This window comes from Vulpes lagopus, chromosome 5, assembly GCF_018345385.1.
Source record: "Vulpes lagopus strain Blue_001 chromosome 5, ASM1834538v1, whole genome shotgun sequence".
Classification (NCBI taxonomy): domain Eukaryota; kingdom Metazoa; phylum Chordata; class Mammalia; order Carnivora; family Canidae; genus Vulpes; species Vulpes lagopus.
The window spans coordinates 122,353,771-122,369,350 of record NC_054828.1 but is presented as its reverse complement, the minus strand read 5'-3'; the positions used below and the strand labels follow the sequence as shown (position 1 = coordinate 122,369,350).

Below are 15,580 nucleotides of genomic sequence, written 5' to 3'. Positions count from 1 at the left end.
ATTTTTTTCCCCTGCAGTTTTTCAAAGCAGATCCCAGACAATGAGATGTATACGTTAAGTATACATTTCTTTCAAGTCCCAAGTTATCTGTTTAACTTTCATATATGTGCACTGTGAGAAGATGTGGTTATCAGTAGCAACTGAATTATATCCACTCATAATAGACAAGTCACCTATGTTACTTCAGAAACACGGTGTTTTCCTCATGAAATAAAAACTCTTATTTGTAGAAACATTTCTGAGTGTATATACCATACAGAGTATTTTTTTTTAATTTTTATTTATTTATGATAGTCACAGAGAGAAAGAGAGGCAGAGACAAAGGCAGAGGGAGAAGCAGGCTCCATGCACCGGGAGCCTGATGTGGGATTCGATCCTGGGTCTCCAGGATCACGCCCTGGGCCAAAGGCAGGCGCCAAACCGCTGCGCCACCCAGGGATCCCCATACAGAGTATTTATGGCTCAGGGAATAATTTATTATCCTGACAGTAACTGTTACACAAGACCTAAAGCCACAGTTAGAAAATCTAGGCTAAATTCTGTGAAGAGAGTCTGCAGTATTTAGAAGTCTGAATGATTTTTAGTTGGCCAGGGAGAGAATTTCAGAGTGTGTGCTCAGAAATAAGAGGAAATGGCTTTTCAATCAACTGCACATCACAATAAAAGTAAACCTCAAACCTTTGAACTGTAATTCCTCATACTGTATTAAGATTTCTCAGCATAAGTGAATAATCCTTCTCTCGTCTTCTTTTTGAATCAAATAGCTCAAAATGCAATAAAATTTAGCCGTAATTTTTACTTTGGTTAAAATGTGTCTGAATTTCTTTCAGATTCCTCAAATATGAATGTCATGTTCATTTCAATCATTACAACAGCTGGAATGTCAAGAATATATAACTTGGCAGTGAAAGTGGAAAGCTTTTTCTCTGAGAGCAAGAACAAGACAAGAAAGCCCACTCTTGCCAATTTTATTCAACATAGTACTGCAAATCCTAGCCAGAGCAATTAGGCAAGAAAATAAATAGAAAGCACATGAACTGGAAAGGAAGAAGTAAAACTGTCTCTTTACAGATGACATGATATTATATATAGAAAATCCTAAAGACTCCACTGGAAAACTGCAGGAATAAACAATTTCAGTAAAGCTTTAGGATACAAAAATCAACATACAAAAACCACTTGCATTCCTAAACACTAACAGTGCGCTATTATAAAAAAGAAATTAACAATCGCAGTTATACTAGCATCCAAAAAAATAAAATACTTAGGAATAAACGTAACCAAGAAGGTGAGAGATCTGTACAAGAAAAGCCATAAAACATTGGTCAAATAAATTGAACACAAATAAATGGAAAGATATTCCATGCTCGTGGATTGAAAGAATACTGTTAAAATGTCCATTATGTCCAAAGTGACCTATAGGTTCAATGCAATCTCTACCAAAATTCAAATGGTATTTTCCATAGAAATAGAATAATCCTAAAATTTGTACCGTACCACAAAAGACCCTAAGTCCCCAAAGATGCCAAAGCAAACTTAAGAAAGAACAAAACTGTAGGTATCATACTTTGATTTCAAACTATAGTTACAAAGCTATAGTAATCAAAATAATACTGTATTGGTATAAAAACAGGCACAAAGATCAATGGACTAGAACAGAGGGCCCAGAAATAAACCCATGCATAGACAGTCAACGAATTTACAACAAAGGAGCCAACAATACACAGTGGGGAAAGCATACTCTTTCAATGGTATTGGAAAAACCACATAGGTATTGAACCCCTAATGTACACCATTTATTCTAATTGGATGAAAGTCTTGAGCATAAGACTTGAAACCCTAAAACTCCTATAAGAAAACAAGGGATAAGCTCCTTGACTGGTCTTAGCAATGATTTTTTGGATTAGGATACCCAAAGTCAAAAAAAGCAAAAATAAACAAGCAGGACTACATCAAACTAAAAACATCAGCACAGCAAAGGAAACCATTAACAAAATGAAAAGACAACAATGAAATGGGAGAAAATATTTACAAACCACATAACTGATAAAAAGTTAATATCCAAAATATACAAGGGACTCCATTAACAATAGCAAAAAAACCCAAATAACCCAACTTAAAAATGAACAAAACATCTGAATAGACATTTTTTTTCCAAAAAAAGACATAAAAATGGCCAACAGGTACATGAAAAGGTGCTCAACTAATCATTAGGGAAAGGCACATCAAAAGCACAATTAGGTACCACCTCACACATATTAGGATGGCTATCATCAAAAAGAAAAGAGAACAAACGCTGGTGAGAATGTGGACACACACACACACACACACACACGTATCACTCGGCCTTAAAAAAGAAGGAAATCCTGTCATTTGTGACAATATCGATGAACCTAGAGGGCATTATGCTCAGTGAAATACACCAAACACAGAAAGACCAATATTGCATGATATTACATATATATATGTAATATATAATATTACATATATTAATATTAATATTAATATAAAGTTAATATTAATATATAATATATAATATATATATATATATAAAATCTTTTTAAAAAATCAAACCCCTAGAAACAGATAGTAGGAAACTAGTTGTCTATCAGAGATTGGGGGAAGGGAGGAAGTAAGAAGATGTTGGTAAAAGGCTAAAAACTTTCAGTTAGAAGATGAAGTTCTGAAGATTCAATGGGTAACGTGATAACGCTGCATTATATAACTGAAACTTGCTAAGACAGTAGGACTTCAACATTCTTATGCACACAAGAGAAAGGTAAATATGTGAGTTAATGGATGTATGAATTCGATGGGGGAAAATCGATTCACATTGTACACTTAAAATATCTTAGAATTGTACTTCAATAAATATCTCAGAATTGTATCTTACAATTGTTTGAGGCAAACAAAACAAGAAAGAAAATGATGAATATCACTTGCTAACGTCTACTCTATTCCATGAGTATCCACCAAAAAGGCAGTCTCGGTAAATAATTACTTGGTAAATTATTATCACTGGGTAGGCAACATGGGGCAGAGTAACTTGGCTGACAAAGATCATTTACACAATAGATAGTCTTCTTCCACCAGAAGCTCATCTATGGCCCTTTTAACGGACCGTATTATCAATTCTATGTACCCCCTTGTATCAAATTTTTGCTCAAAATTTTTCCAAAGGTACTTTCCTCTTACCTCACTGAATCTGTGTAGCAATGTGATACTAATACTATTGAAATTAATAATATGAAAAAAAAGAAATTAATAATATGAACAGGATTTTAACTTTCACCTCTATTTCTCGTTTATTAAACCACCAGCTCAAATATCCATTTGATCTTTTGTTAATTAAAAACACTAATTAAAGCCTTCTACTACTGGCAGCAATATTTAGAGTGGAATTGTGCCTGGTCTCAAACACTGCAATAAAACTTTTAACTGTCCTTTCTAAGAGAGTAATTCTTTTAAATGTTAAATATCAGATCTTTGTACTGAGATTAGTTTAAATTGGCTAACTTTCTTCCACTGTGTATCATCTACATAAGAACAATTAAAAATGAGTGATTTCCTATTTTATTACACTTTTCAAATGTACAAACTATATTAAAATTAAAGTACTGAAGAACTATAATGCATATTTCAAAATGTTCTAAATTAACCACATAGCCTTAAAGGTGAATTTGTAAGCCCTACTCTTCCAACATTCAACAATTATTTATTGAATAAATATATTCAATAATATAATAATTACATGTCAGGCACCATTTTACACTCTGGGGAGCCAGCAGTGAGCAAATCATAAATCTCTGTCTTCAAGAAGTTCAGAAGATTTTCTGTGCTTTAAAGTCTGGACCACCCCCCCTCCCCCCACAAAAAAATCAATCATCCTCAAAAGCACAATTAACAAACCAGGGTGCAGCAAACAGGTGGCAACACTGCAAAAGTATGTAGGAAAGAGAAAGCCTCTGGGGGGGAAAAAAACTTTCTTATAAAAGAACATATGTAGCTTTTATTATCAATATACTCTTTGAAAGATAATATATGCCAGACAACCAACAGTTGGTTATTTGGAATCATATAAAAGTCATACATGAAAAACCCACAACTAACATCATAGTCAATGGTGAAAAACTTTCCCTCTAAGATCAGGAACAAGAAAAAGACAGACTCTTACCACTTTTATTCAACATAGTATTGGAAGTCCTCCCCTCAGCAATCAGACAAGAAATAAAAGACAAATTGGTATAAAAGAAGTAAAATTTTTATTATTTGCAGAAGACATGACAATATGTATAGAAAACCCAAAGACTCCACAAAAACTACTAGAACTGATAAATGAATTCAGTAAAGTCACAAGATACAAAATATGCAGAACTCTGTTGCATTTCTATGTACTAATAATGAAGCAGCACCAAGAAAAATTAACAATCCCATTTACAACTGTACCAAAAAACAAACAAACAAAAAGCCTAGGAATAAACTTAACCAAGGAGGTAAAAGACCAGTACCCTGAAAATTATTAAACGCTGATGGAAAAAAACAGAAGATGACACAAACAAATGGAAAGCTATCCCGTGTTCATGAGTTGGGAAAACCATTTTTATGAAAATGTCCACACTACCCAAAGCAATCTACAAATTTAACACAATCCTATCAAAAATGCCAACAGCATTTTTCACAGAACTAGAATAATCCTAAAATTGCATGGAACACAAAAGACCCCAAATAACTGAAGTGATCTTGAGAAAGAAAAAAACTAGGGCAGCAGCCCTGTGGCTTAGCAGTTTAGCACCGCCTTCAGCCCAGGGCGTGATCCTGGAGACCCAGGATCAAGTCCCACATCAGGCTCCCTGCATGGGGCCTTCTTCTGCCTCTGCCTGTGTCTCTGCCTCTCTCTCTTTCTCTTAGTTTTTTTTTTCTTTTAAAAAGATTTTATTTATTTATTAGACACACACAGAGAGAGAGAGAGAGAGAGAGAAGCAGAAACACAGAGACAAAGAAAAAAACTAAAGTGTTACAATCCCAGATTTCAAGATATAACACAAAGCTACAGTAATCCAAGCCATATGGTATTGGCAGAAAAACAGACACAAAGATCAATGGAGGAGAATAGAGGGCGCAGAAGTAAAACTATGGCTTATGGTTAGTCAACCAACCACAGTGGAGGCAAGAATAGACAATCAGTACAATCTGTACTAATTGAAAGTTATATTTGCCTATTCATATCCCAAATCCATGAGCAAACACAGTTATCTGCTAACTACACAGGGTATAAAGAAGTATGAGGGATCCCTGGGTGGCGCAGCGGTTTGGCGCCTGCCTTTGGCCCAGGGCACGATCCTGGGGACCCGGGATCGAATCCCACATCAGGCTCCTGGTGCATGGAGCCTGCTTCAAAGGGCTCAAGTTCAAAACCCAAACTTCCCTCTGCCTATGTCTCTGCCTCTCTCTCTCTCTCTCTGTGTGACTATCATAAATAAATAAAAATTAAAAAAAAAAAAAGAAGTATGAAAAGCAATCCCCAAATAATTCTTGCAGGGAGTATACTACAATATACTGGTCCAAGCGAAATAAACATGGAATACAAGAAACAGGTGTCTTTGGATCCTGGAGCTCAGCAAACTGGAGAGTTCCAGCAAAGCTCTCTGACACTTCCATGACTCTGCATATGCTCCTGCCAGCCTGGAAATGTCTGGTGTTCCTCTTTCTGTGGGAGCAACTTTGACTTCCAAATCAAGTATCCCCTCCAGAACGAAATGCTCCCTCTTCTGCACCTCAATGGTACTTCATTTTACCTTATAGAATGGGTTAAAAAATGTGTAATACTGTGTTGTTTCATAACTGCTTAACCATCTCCCCACTACACTGAGGGCTCCTTGAGGAAGTACAATGCATTTTATTCATGTTTATTCTCAGCTCTAACCTGATACCTGGACTCAAAAGGGAGTGTTTGCTGATTGAGAAAAAATGAATAAACACTGAGATGACATTGCTTTATAATATTCAACAAAATATTTTTTTAAGGTGAGTCATTTAAAATTTGCTAAAGATAGTAACTTAGGAGTATATTCTACTCGTGAAACCAACATTGCATTGTATGTTAACTAACTAGAAGTTAAATAAGAATTTGGAAAAAAAAAAAAAAACAGTAACTTAGTGTTAAGGAGAATGGGAAAGGATGCAGGGAGAAAAAGCAAAATAACCCTCTTGTGCACTAAAATGGTAACAGACCAACAAAGGCAACATAGTAAATTAGAAAGGAGCAAGTGCATGGCAGAGGCTTGATCTTCCATGTTTCTTCCTCTGCAAAATGAAAACAAACTCCATGAACTGACTGAAGAGAATGCTAACTGAAAAATACTGTAAACATACAGGGATTCAACATGAGAGTGACTTTCCAGGCATGAACAGTGGTACCACTCGCTTCTACAGACAGAATGCCAGACCAATCCAGAATACATGATTTAGCTGAAGTCAAAGGCAGAGAACGAACTTGAACTCAAAACTTTAAATATATTAAATACAAATATGGCAACAAAATGCTCATCTTATTTCTTACAATTTCAGTATTTCCTATATTTCCCTTGGGTCAGTAAAGAAATTGAAGAAAAAAGGAAAATGAGGTTGTTTGATTCTCCCCTAAACAGGAAGGCTATGATCTGGTGTCTCCATGTGAACCAAGACTCTTGTGAGAACAAGACAGAGAGAGTGAATAGAACCATCTTCTGCAGAGACAGCTCCTGAGCGTCTGTGTCTCACTCACACCAGGATGAAACTGACAAACATCCTTGCGTGGACCCATTCATCTCTTACCGAGGAAAACAGTGTAACAAGGGTAACTGAAGCCCAGAATCAACATGGCTTATTTCTTCTGGGAGCTTCAAGAATCTCAGACTGTTTTTCTATTTTCAAACAAACCAAAAAGGATTATTATGGACAAGGATACAAAATTCACAAGTAAGAGAAAATAAATTTCAGACACATAATGATCCAGGAGACTTCCCTGGCTTGTATTCCCAGACTCAAGAAGACTAGGTTCATTCTTTACTTTTTAAATTTTCTTTCTTAAGATAACCGTATATAGTAAAACACACAAATTTCAGTGAATAGCTACATGAATTTTTACTTATATATACACCCACCTATGAGTGTACAATTAAGAACACTTACAGATGAAGATCTATAACATTCAAGGTTCATTCCACTGTCCTTTAAAAGGTACTCTGGTGAAAATATCTCAGAAGTACAAGGTTAGGTGAGTTACCTGTTCTTGTCCCGGGCGACTATAAAACTTGACGCTTAACATCCTTAATAATCCCAATGTCTTTGGTACCTACAAAATAAATACATATAATACAAAGAAGAATTAATGGAATGCTTTCTTACAGTAAAAATCCTTTTATCATGAAATCAAAACTATAGCAAACCTACAATTTTAAGAAATAGTTGAGAAAATCATCAATAGGGGTCAGAGATCCTGATGAGACTACTTTTATTCAGGAAAAAAAAGATCCAAATGGTAAATCTAACAACATATACCGATAATCAAATGCTTTTTAAATATACACATAACAAGTCTACTACAATCTATGCAAATCAGAAGCCACTCAAGCTCTTCTCAAATGAGGTTCCCCAGGTTATCATTTTATCCTTTCATCATTATGGAAAAGTCAAAATTTCCAACAGAAATTTCATTCATTAAGAAATTGGTCCCATACTTGAAAAATACCAGGAAAAAAAGATCAACATTTAGAAATCAGTATTTAAAATAATGTAACACAAGACTATTTTTGTCTTTAGATCTAAAAGATACATTTATAAAAGCAAGAGAAAGAGAAGGGGATAATTTAAGAAATGTAAAACGAGTACTGTTGAAGATGTAGAGAATTTAGTACATTGCTGAGTAAATGTAAAATGGTACAGCTGCTATGGAAAAGTGTGATTGTTCCTCAAAAAGTTAAACATAAAATCACCATTTGACCAGCCATTCCATCCTTTTTTTTTTTTAAACATTTTTTAAAGAATTTATTTATTTATTCACAGACACAGGGAGAGAGGGGGCAGAGATACAGACAGAGGGAGAAGCAGGCTCCATGCAGGGAGCCTGATGTGGGACTCGATCCTGGGGCTCCAGGATCACACCCCAGGCTATAGGCGGCGCCAAACCGCTGCGCCACTGGGGCTGCCCCAGCCATTCCATCCTAAGTATATATCCAAAAGAACTGAAAACAGGTATTCAAACAAATACTTGTACACAAAAGTTCCTTCACAGCAATAGTATTTATATGGAAACAACCCAAATGACCATTGACAAAAAATGAACAAAAACTAGCATATCCACACAATGGAACACTGTGCAGTCATAAAAGAGAAAGAAGTACTGATCCATGCTACAACTTTGATAAACCTTAAAAATATTATGCTAAATGAAAGAAATCAGATACAAAAGACCACATATTATAGGATTCCATTTATATGAAACAATAGATAAATCCACAGAAACAGAAGGCAGATTAGTGGCTGCCTGGAGGTGGAGGGAGAAGGAACAGGGAGTGACAACTTAACAGGTATGGTATGGTATGAGGTTTCCTTCTGGGATGATGAAAATGTCCTGGAACTAGATCATGGTGATGGTTGTACAACACTGTGAATATACTCAATGCAACTGAAGTATATGCTTTAAAATGGTTAATGGCTGATATATTCATAATAATATTCATATATTATATGAACTTTTCCTTAAGACAAAAATGCAAAGAAGAGTACTATTTTGTTGAAGTTACAAATTTTCCAGTAGAACTTCTGAGTAGCTAAAGCCATTAGTGATAGCCTCGCTCCATATCTCCCAATATTTCCTCTAACGAAAAAAGAACAAGAAGAAAGAAATACAAGGTGGCTGACTGGCTCAGTCAGTAGAGCATACAACTCTTGATCCCAAGGTTGTGAGCTCAAGCCCCATGGTGGGTATAGAGATTATTCAGGGGGAAAAAAAAAAAAGGAAGGGGTATAAATCTCCATGAAAACCTTGCCCTCAGTTTAACTTGAAGACAGAAGATAACCCAAACTTCAAAATAACTGTAAGTAGAAAGATAAAAAAAATCACCATATCCCAGGTGTCATCTCCATCCACTGTTCCTGCTAACTCCCATGTCCTCATGACACCCACTACAAGGCCTAGAGGTAAGCAAAAGCAGACTGTAAAAATACTGCGGGACCCAGGAAGAATAGATGAGGAAAGGTAGCAAAGGGATCTGAGATCTATCTAAAATCTTTATCAAAATTATAGTCCAAGGAAACTTGCCAGAAATAGGAAAGATTTGAATTTATACACTGACAGAGCCCACGAGGGTACCTGAGAAAATTAACCCAAAACATCAACTCCAAGAAATATCCTAGGAAAACAAATTTCACAGATAACGAAAATCCTCCAGGTCTCTAAGCAAAATGGCCAAATAACATTTGTATGTTATTTCCATGTTTCTCTTTGTAGGGAAAATAAGCGAGAATTTTCAAATTCCACAAAGCAAAAAAATAATACAGTGGCTTTAAGTTCAATGAAAGTAATGGTAAACTAAGGATTTTATATCCAGATATATTTTCCTTCAAATATCCAGCTATTGGAAAACAATTTTGAACATACAAGAATTTAAGGAGCTCTTCACCTATGAGCACTTCTTAAAACATCTACTAAACGAGAGGCTGGCTCAGCCACTAGAGCATGCAGCTCTTGATCTCAGTGGGGGTGGTGCCTTCAAGCCCCACAGTGGGTGTAGAGATTACTTAAAAATAAAATCTTACACAAAAAGAAACCACACCTACTAGAAGATAGTTTCATCCAACCCAAACATTTTAACAAAAGAACTAACACCATTCTGAAAGAGAAACATCGAATACTAAAGACAAGTGAGGATGAGGGTAGAAACTAATGTGCAAATATTACTTGTTTTGTCAAAGTAGCAATAACACTATTTTAAAGGGAAGAAAACAGGGAAAAAGGAAAATAAACTAATTTTTATAAAACCAATTAGTGGGAATTAAAGAATACCCATAAAAATGATGAACTGGTAAAATACTGGAGGGCACTGATAACCAACAAGATAGTTTAGGTGAAATGACAGAGGTAAATCCCCATGCAAGTGAATTCAAATTCAAAAGAAGAAAGAGTAAGTGTAAAGGGCTCTTAAACATGCTGAAGAAGGGAAAAATAAATGAAGGTGGTAGCAGGATTTAGTGGGGTCTAAATTCCCTGAAACCAAATGAAACAAAATATTATTTATGATGGAAAAATAAAAGCATGTGGTATGCTGAGAAATCTAATCAACAGCAAGATTCATGATGTAGGAAAAATATCCTTCAGGAAGCAAGAGTGTGAGATCTAGTGGACAAACAGATGAGTTGGCTTTAGCTGGTACAAGGACAGTTCACCTGTGAAAATGAGAGAAAAGGTAACAGAGTACAGAGGGAGATGCAGGAAGGGAATGGGATCTTATAGAAATAGTCCTCTGATTATTTCTATTTACTCAGGGAGATAGGATTTCTCAGGGAAACAGGATTCCAAAAAGCCTGTGTTCTTTCCACAACAACATCCTTTACCCAAAAAGCAGCAACAGTAATAATATAAAAATTCGTTTTGCTCATTTTTACACATTTTCTAAGATTATGATCTTAAAAATATAAACAGATAATAATAATAAACACTATAAATCATTTTATGGCTTACCAAGTACCTTCCCATGTATTAGCTCATTTGATTGTGGCAAAAGCCTTATTTAACACAAGTCTAAATGACTGAACTAGAATCCAATCTCAGACTTCTGCCTCCCAGGTCCAGGTTCTTTTCTTTCTCCCAGTTACTGAATTCAGACCTGCCACCTATTAGAGCTTGCTGCCCTTATTTGTGGACACAGCTATATCCCTCCAACACAAAAAACCCCTTGAAGGATGCTACCTTTCCATTCCTAATACCCAGAGCAGTGATTCAATGTTGAACAAATAAATAAAATTATCTCATATTAATTTGTAAACTTTGGTCAGTGCACATATTGAATCTTGCATAGTCTCTTTTTACAACCTAGCAGCCTTGTGAGAGACTAGAATGTTAAGTGTCGCAGCATTTTTTAGTCAATATCCACCCCAACACAATAGCAACCTGAAACAAATTCGATGAGGATAATATCCCACACCTGACAAAACAAACTAATCCTGTAATTCAAATTACTTGAAGGTAGGCGGAGGCTATGTGGGATGACTGTAAGTTTAGCTGCAAGACACATTTAAGAGCCACTAATGTAATTAAAATACACTTGCGGCATTTGAAGAAATTAATCATACAGCTGAGCATTCAATTTGCAATTTAATGTTTTTCCCCTCTTATTCTGTCAATGCACAGGCAATTTTCTTTAAAGAGACTTCAATCCCGAACCTTCAGCTAGAGAGGGAAAGACCATAGCAAAGCAGATTCCAATACTTCAGTGAAGAAGAGCAAAGTAAAATATCAAGCGAATTCAAAGAAGCTAAGGTGAGAAAAGGTTTCTCGGTATGTGACCGTGCTCCGTGACTCTTCCTCTCCCAGAGCATACTGTCAAACAGGCTCGCTCCATTAGACTGCACTGAGATAGATTCCCACCGTTGGCCTACTTCACCCTTCCTTGTATTCACCACCCTTACCTTTTTCTTTCTTGTTTTCCTCCCAACCTTTAAGTTTGACAAATTTCATAGCCACTGAAAAGCTGAAGTGAATGTACAAGGAAATACCACTAAGCCTTTCGCTTGGGTTCACCAGTTATTAACACTTTGTCACACTTGCTTTATCTGTGTGTGTGTATACACATCTTTTAAGTTATGGGTTTGACTGGGACACCTGGCTGGCGCATTTGGAGGGGCATGCAACCCTTGCTCTTGGGGTTAGGCATTCGAGCCCCATGTTGGGTGTAGAGATTACTTAAGTAAAACTTTAAATTATGTTTTTGACTAAACAATTTAAAGTTGCAGACATCACACTTATTCAAGAGCCAAAACTGTTTAAACAGTTTCCAAGACCTGCCCTGGTAGATCTCACAGAGAAAACTATAAGCTGGGTATGATTTAAATCAGAGAGAAGGGGCACCTGGGTGGCTCAGTGGTTGAGCATCTGCCTTTGGCTCAGGTCATGATCCCAGGGTCCTGGGATCGAGTCCCACATCAGGCTCCCTATAGGGAGCCTGCTTCTCCCTCTGTCTATGTCTCTGCCTCTCTTTCTGTGTCTCTCATGAATAAATAAACACAAAAACTTAAAAAAAAAAAAAAAATCAGAGAGAAAAACAGGACTAACCCCCTGCAAAAACAAAATAATATGTTTAATATGTATAAGCAACGCCTATCTCTATGAATTATGGGATGATAATCATAGATAAATCTGACAGTACTGCTGACATCTATATAATTTCATATGGGGAGCAGGGGAAGGTACTCAACAGCACCTAGAAGAGCCATTCCTCCCATGCTCCCCTATTTTTAGTGCTCCCTTATTTTTAGCCCTCAGGTCTTAGCCTCCTTATCTGTGAAGTCTGGTTACTAACACTCAATCTGGACTCCTCCCTACATCCTGCAGGAGAAGAGGTAGGATCTAGAATGGGTAGAGGGATAATGTATAGAAGGAAAAGCACAAAGCACAGTCCTCGATTATAACTCATGCAGAAATATAAACCATTATAAGGTCTGGTGGCATACAGACCACTAAGTTGAGCTAATTTAAAAAAGAGAAGAAACATTACTTTATTAGGTTAAAGTCACAATTATATACTTTAAAATATGCTAAAAGCTATAGGGAAAAAAATGAATGGAAGCTAACAATAATTGCTTAAGATTTCTTTCTAAAAGTACTTTTCTATTATTTCAACACCAAACCTTTAACTATTCATGGTTCTAAAGGATTATTTTTGAACAGTGCACTTTAAAACAGAAATAACAGGACAAATACCTTCACTCCAGGAAAAAGCAATGTAATGCATTCACTTACATTGTGTTTCCCTTTAACTTCTCAGTTTCTTCCCTCACTTGAAAAATATCTGCGTGTCCATTACATATAAGGCAATGCACTAGCACAGGGTGCGTAAGTGTGATCAAGGGCTTGATTTCCTGCAGTTTACATAAATAACCAATATGTAGGGAAGCCAATATGGCAGAGAAATTAGTACTCACTGACAGCAACTTTTTCTTGCCTTTCTGGACACACAGAAAAACTATTTCCCAGGCCCCCTGAAGTAGGAAGGGCCATGTAATTAGTTGGCATACATGAACTGTGAGCTCAAGCAATGGCTGTCAGCTCTGGTCCCACCTTTTGGTCCTCTCTTGCCCCTCCTCTAAAGAGAGATAGAGGAAACTCTGAAGGTCACCAGCCTGCATAGATTCTTTCATCATCACCTGGAACCAACTGTCCAGGGGAGTCACAGCACCAACAGTAGGCTTTGCAACAAATACAGACTAAATCGTTCTATGGCAAACCACAGAAATGTCAGGAGTTTTCATCCGTTTGTGTGACTGTGTTATTATCACAGCAGAACCTCACCAGTACTATTACTATTAGCACACCAGAGTGCACTGCTACAGAACAATGGAATGAATGGCTGGGTGAATCATGCTGCTGAAGAACCTGGACAGAGGAGCTTCTGCTGGAGGTTGTACTCTGATCTGGCCACTTGCTAGCTCAGTAACCCAAGGAAGTTACTTAACTGCACTGTACTTTCCTATCGATAGACAGGTTAGTACCACCACCTACCTCAAAAAGTTAGGGAAAATTAAATGACCTAATACACATAACAGCACTCAAACAGTTGCCAGCACATAAAAAGTGCTGAATAAACATTAATGTCTAAATAAGCAAATACAAGTAACAGGACTACTGTTAGGTTCATTTTCTAATATTTGCCAATACTACCACTAAAAATGAGACCAAGTTAAAAAACGTTTTCAATAAATTTGATGTTTGAAAGTACTAAAATTTCACATGAAGTCACTTTCCTCATTTAAGACACAGCATTTCCTCCTGTCTGGCCTGAGACCTATTAGCAAAGTGAAATGCCATTAACTAATACTTACTGCAGTGACCCTGTCTCCACCATTAGTAACCTGCTTATAATAAGGCGATCCTGAAAGAACTCTCCAGGCAGACAGGCCATAGCTAGAAGCTTTTGATATGCCCACTTCAGCAGTTTCACATCCACCAACCAGCAAAAGTCTAAAAAAACAGAAAAACAAAAAGAACTGATAAACTGCAGTCTGAACAAGATGACATCAAAACAATGAGAGCAAAACAGTCGCTTCCATAAAGAAAACTAAAATTACTATATGTTAAACCTAGAAGTTAAATGCTTTAGAAGAAACAACCGAAAGAAAAGCAGGTGATTTTTCAGTTAAAATCTCACCTTCACTTATACAGAGGAAAGGCTTAAACATTCAAGCACCTGAAATCCAGATGGGAATTTTAAGAATAGTAAATAGGTTTTAAGGTTGAACACTGAAGAAACTGTATTAGCACCAATAAACTTTAACACACAGATCTGTCATCACACCCAGGTATATACATATCCATTACAGCAGTGTGCTGTCCATGGCAAGGGCACAGGTACAGATGTTAGCAACCACATCTGGGAATGCGGGTGGAATAGCACTCTACAGTAATAACTACACTGAAACAAGACGGTGTAGTAGTTTGGATGTGCATTACGATCTGTTTACTTGTCTGTTCTACTTCGTTAGCAATTAGAGGCGAGTTACCAACAGGGCAAACAGTCTAACGTATACTAAAAGTTAAAAGTTAAAAGACTGTGCGACACTGCACAAACTGAACTGATTAATAATGAAACCCAAACAGTTGTGACTTTTTTTTATTGAGGTTTAAGTGATATATAACACATTAGTTCACGTATGTAACATAATGATTCAAAATGTGTATATACTGTGAAATGATCCCCACAATAAGTCTAGTTGATATCTGTCCTATACACAGTTACAAATGAATTTTTTTTTTTTACAAATGATTTTTTTTCTGGTGATAAAAGCTTTTGAGATCTACTCCCTTAGAAATTCTCAAATATGCAATACAGTATTTTCTACCTAGAGTCACCACAGTCATGATTTTCCAGTCATGTTCACTAAATCTGAGAGAGAACTATATAACAGATATTATAATCATCTATCTAAAAAACAGAAACGTATGAAAGTAAAGTTCTGACATATTAAAGGAAGCACTACAATTACCGGTGCATTATTTTGTTCCCAATGACAACAGGCAATATAGTAAGGGAAAAGAGAGGCCACAGGTTTCTCTGGTCTTGTGCATATAATGCTCCCCCAACATGAACTACCACTGTGCCAATGACAGACAACAATTACCAAGCTCATTTTAAAGCAAAATACACATAGTATTGTCACCACCATGTACTAATTTTATCAAAAAGAGGATGCATTCCATCACACAAATCAGTCTTTACCTTTCCTAGATCATGCTCATAGTAAAACCAAAACTTAAAAAACTTTTTCTGCAAAGCAGTTGGAAAGTAAAAGAAAACAACAATTTATAAGGCTCTTTAGTGTTGGCTTA

General features: G+C 36.4%; 1 protein-coding gene across 1 annotated transcript in view; it reads right to left on the bottom strand.

The window, feature by feature from the left end:
• Positions 1 to 15,580, bottom strand: part of NBAS (NBAS subunit of NRZ tethering complex) — a 322,232-nt gene that overhangs the window by 255,201 nt on the left and 51,451 nt on the right. The window contains 2 exon segments of the mRNA XM_041755246.1: positions 7,265 to 7,333; positions 14,077 to 14,215. Coding sequence (XP_041611180.1) covers positions 7,265 to 7,333; positions 14,077 to 14,215 — 208 coding nt within the window.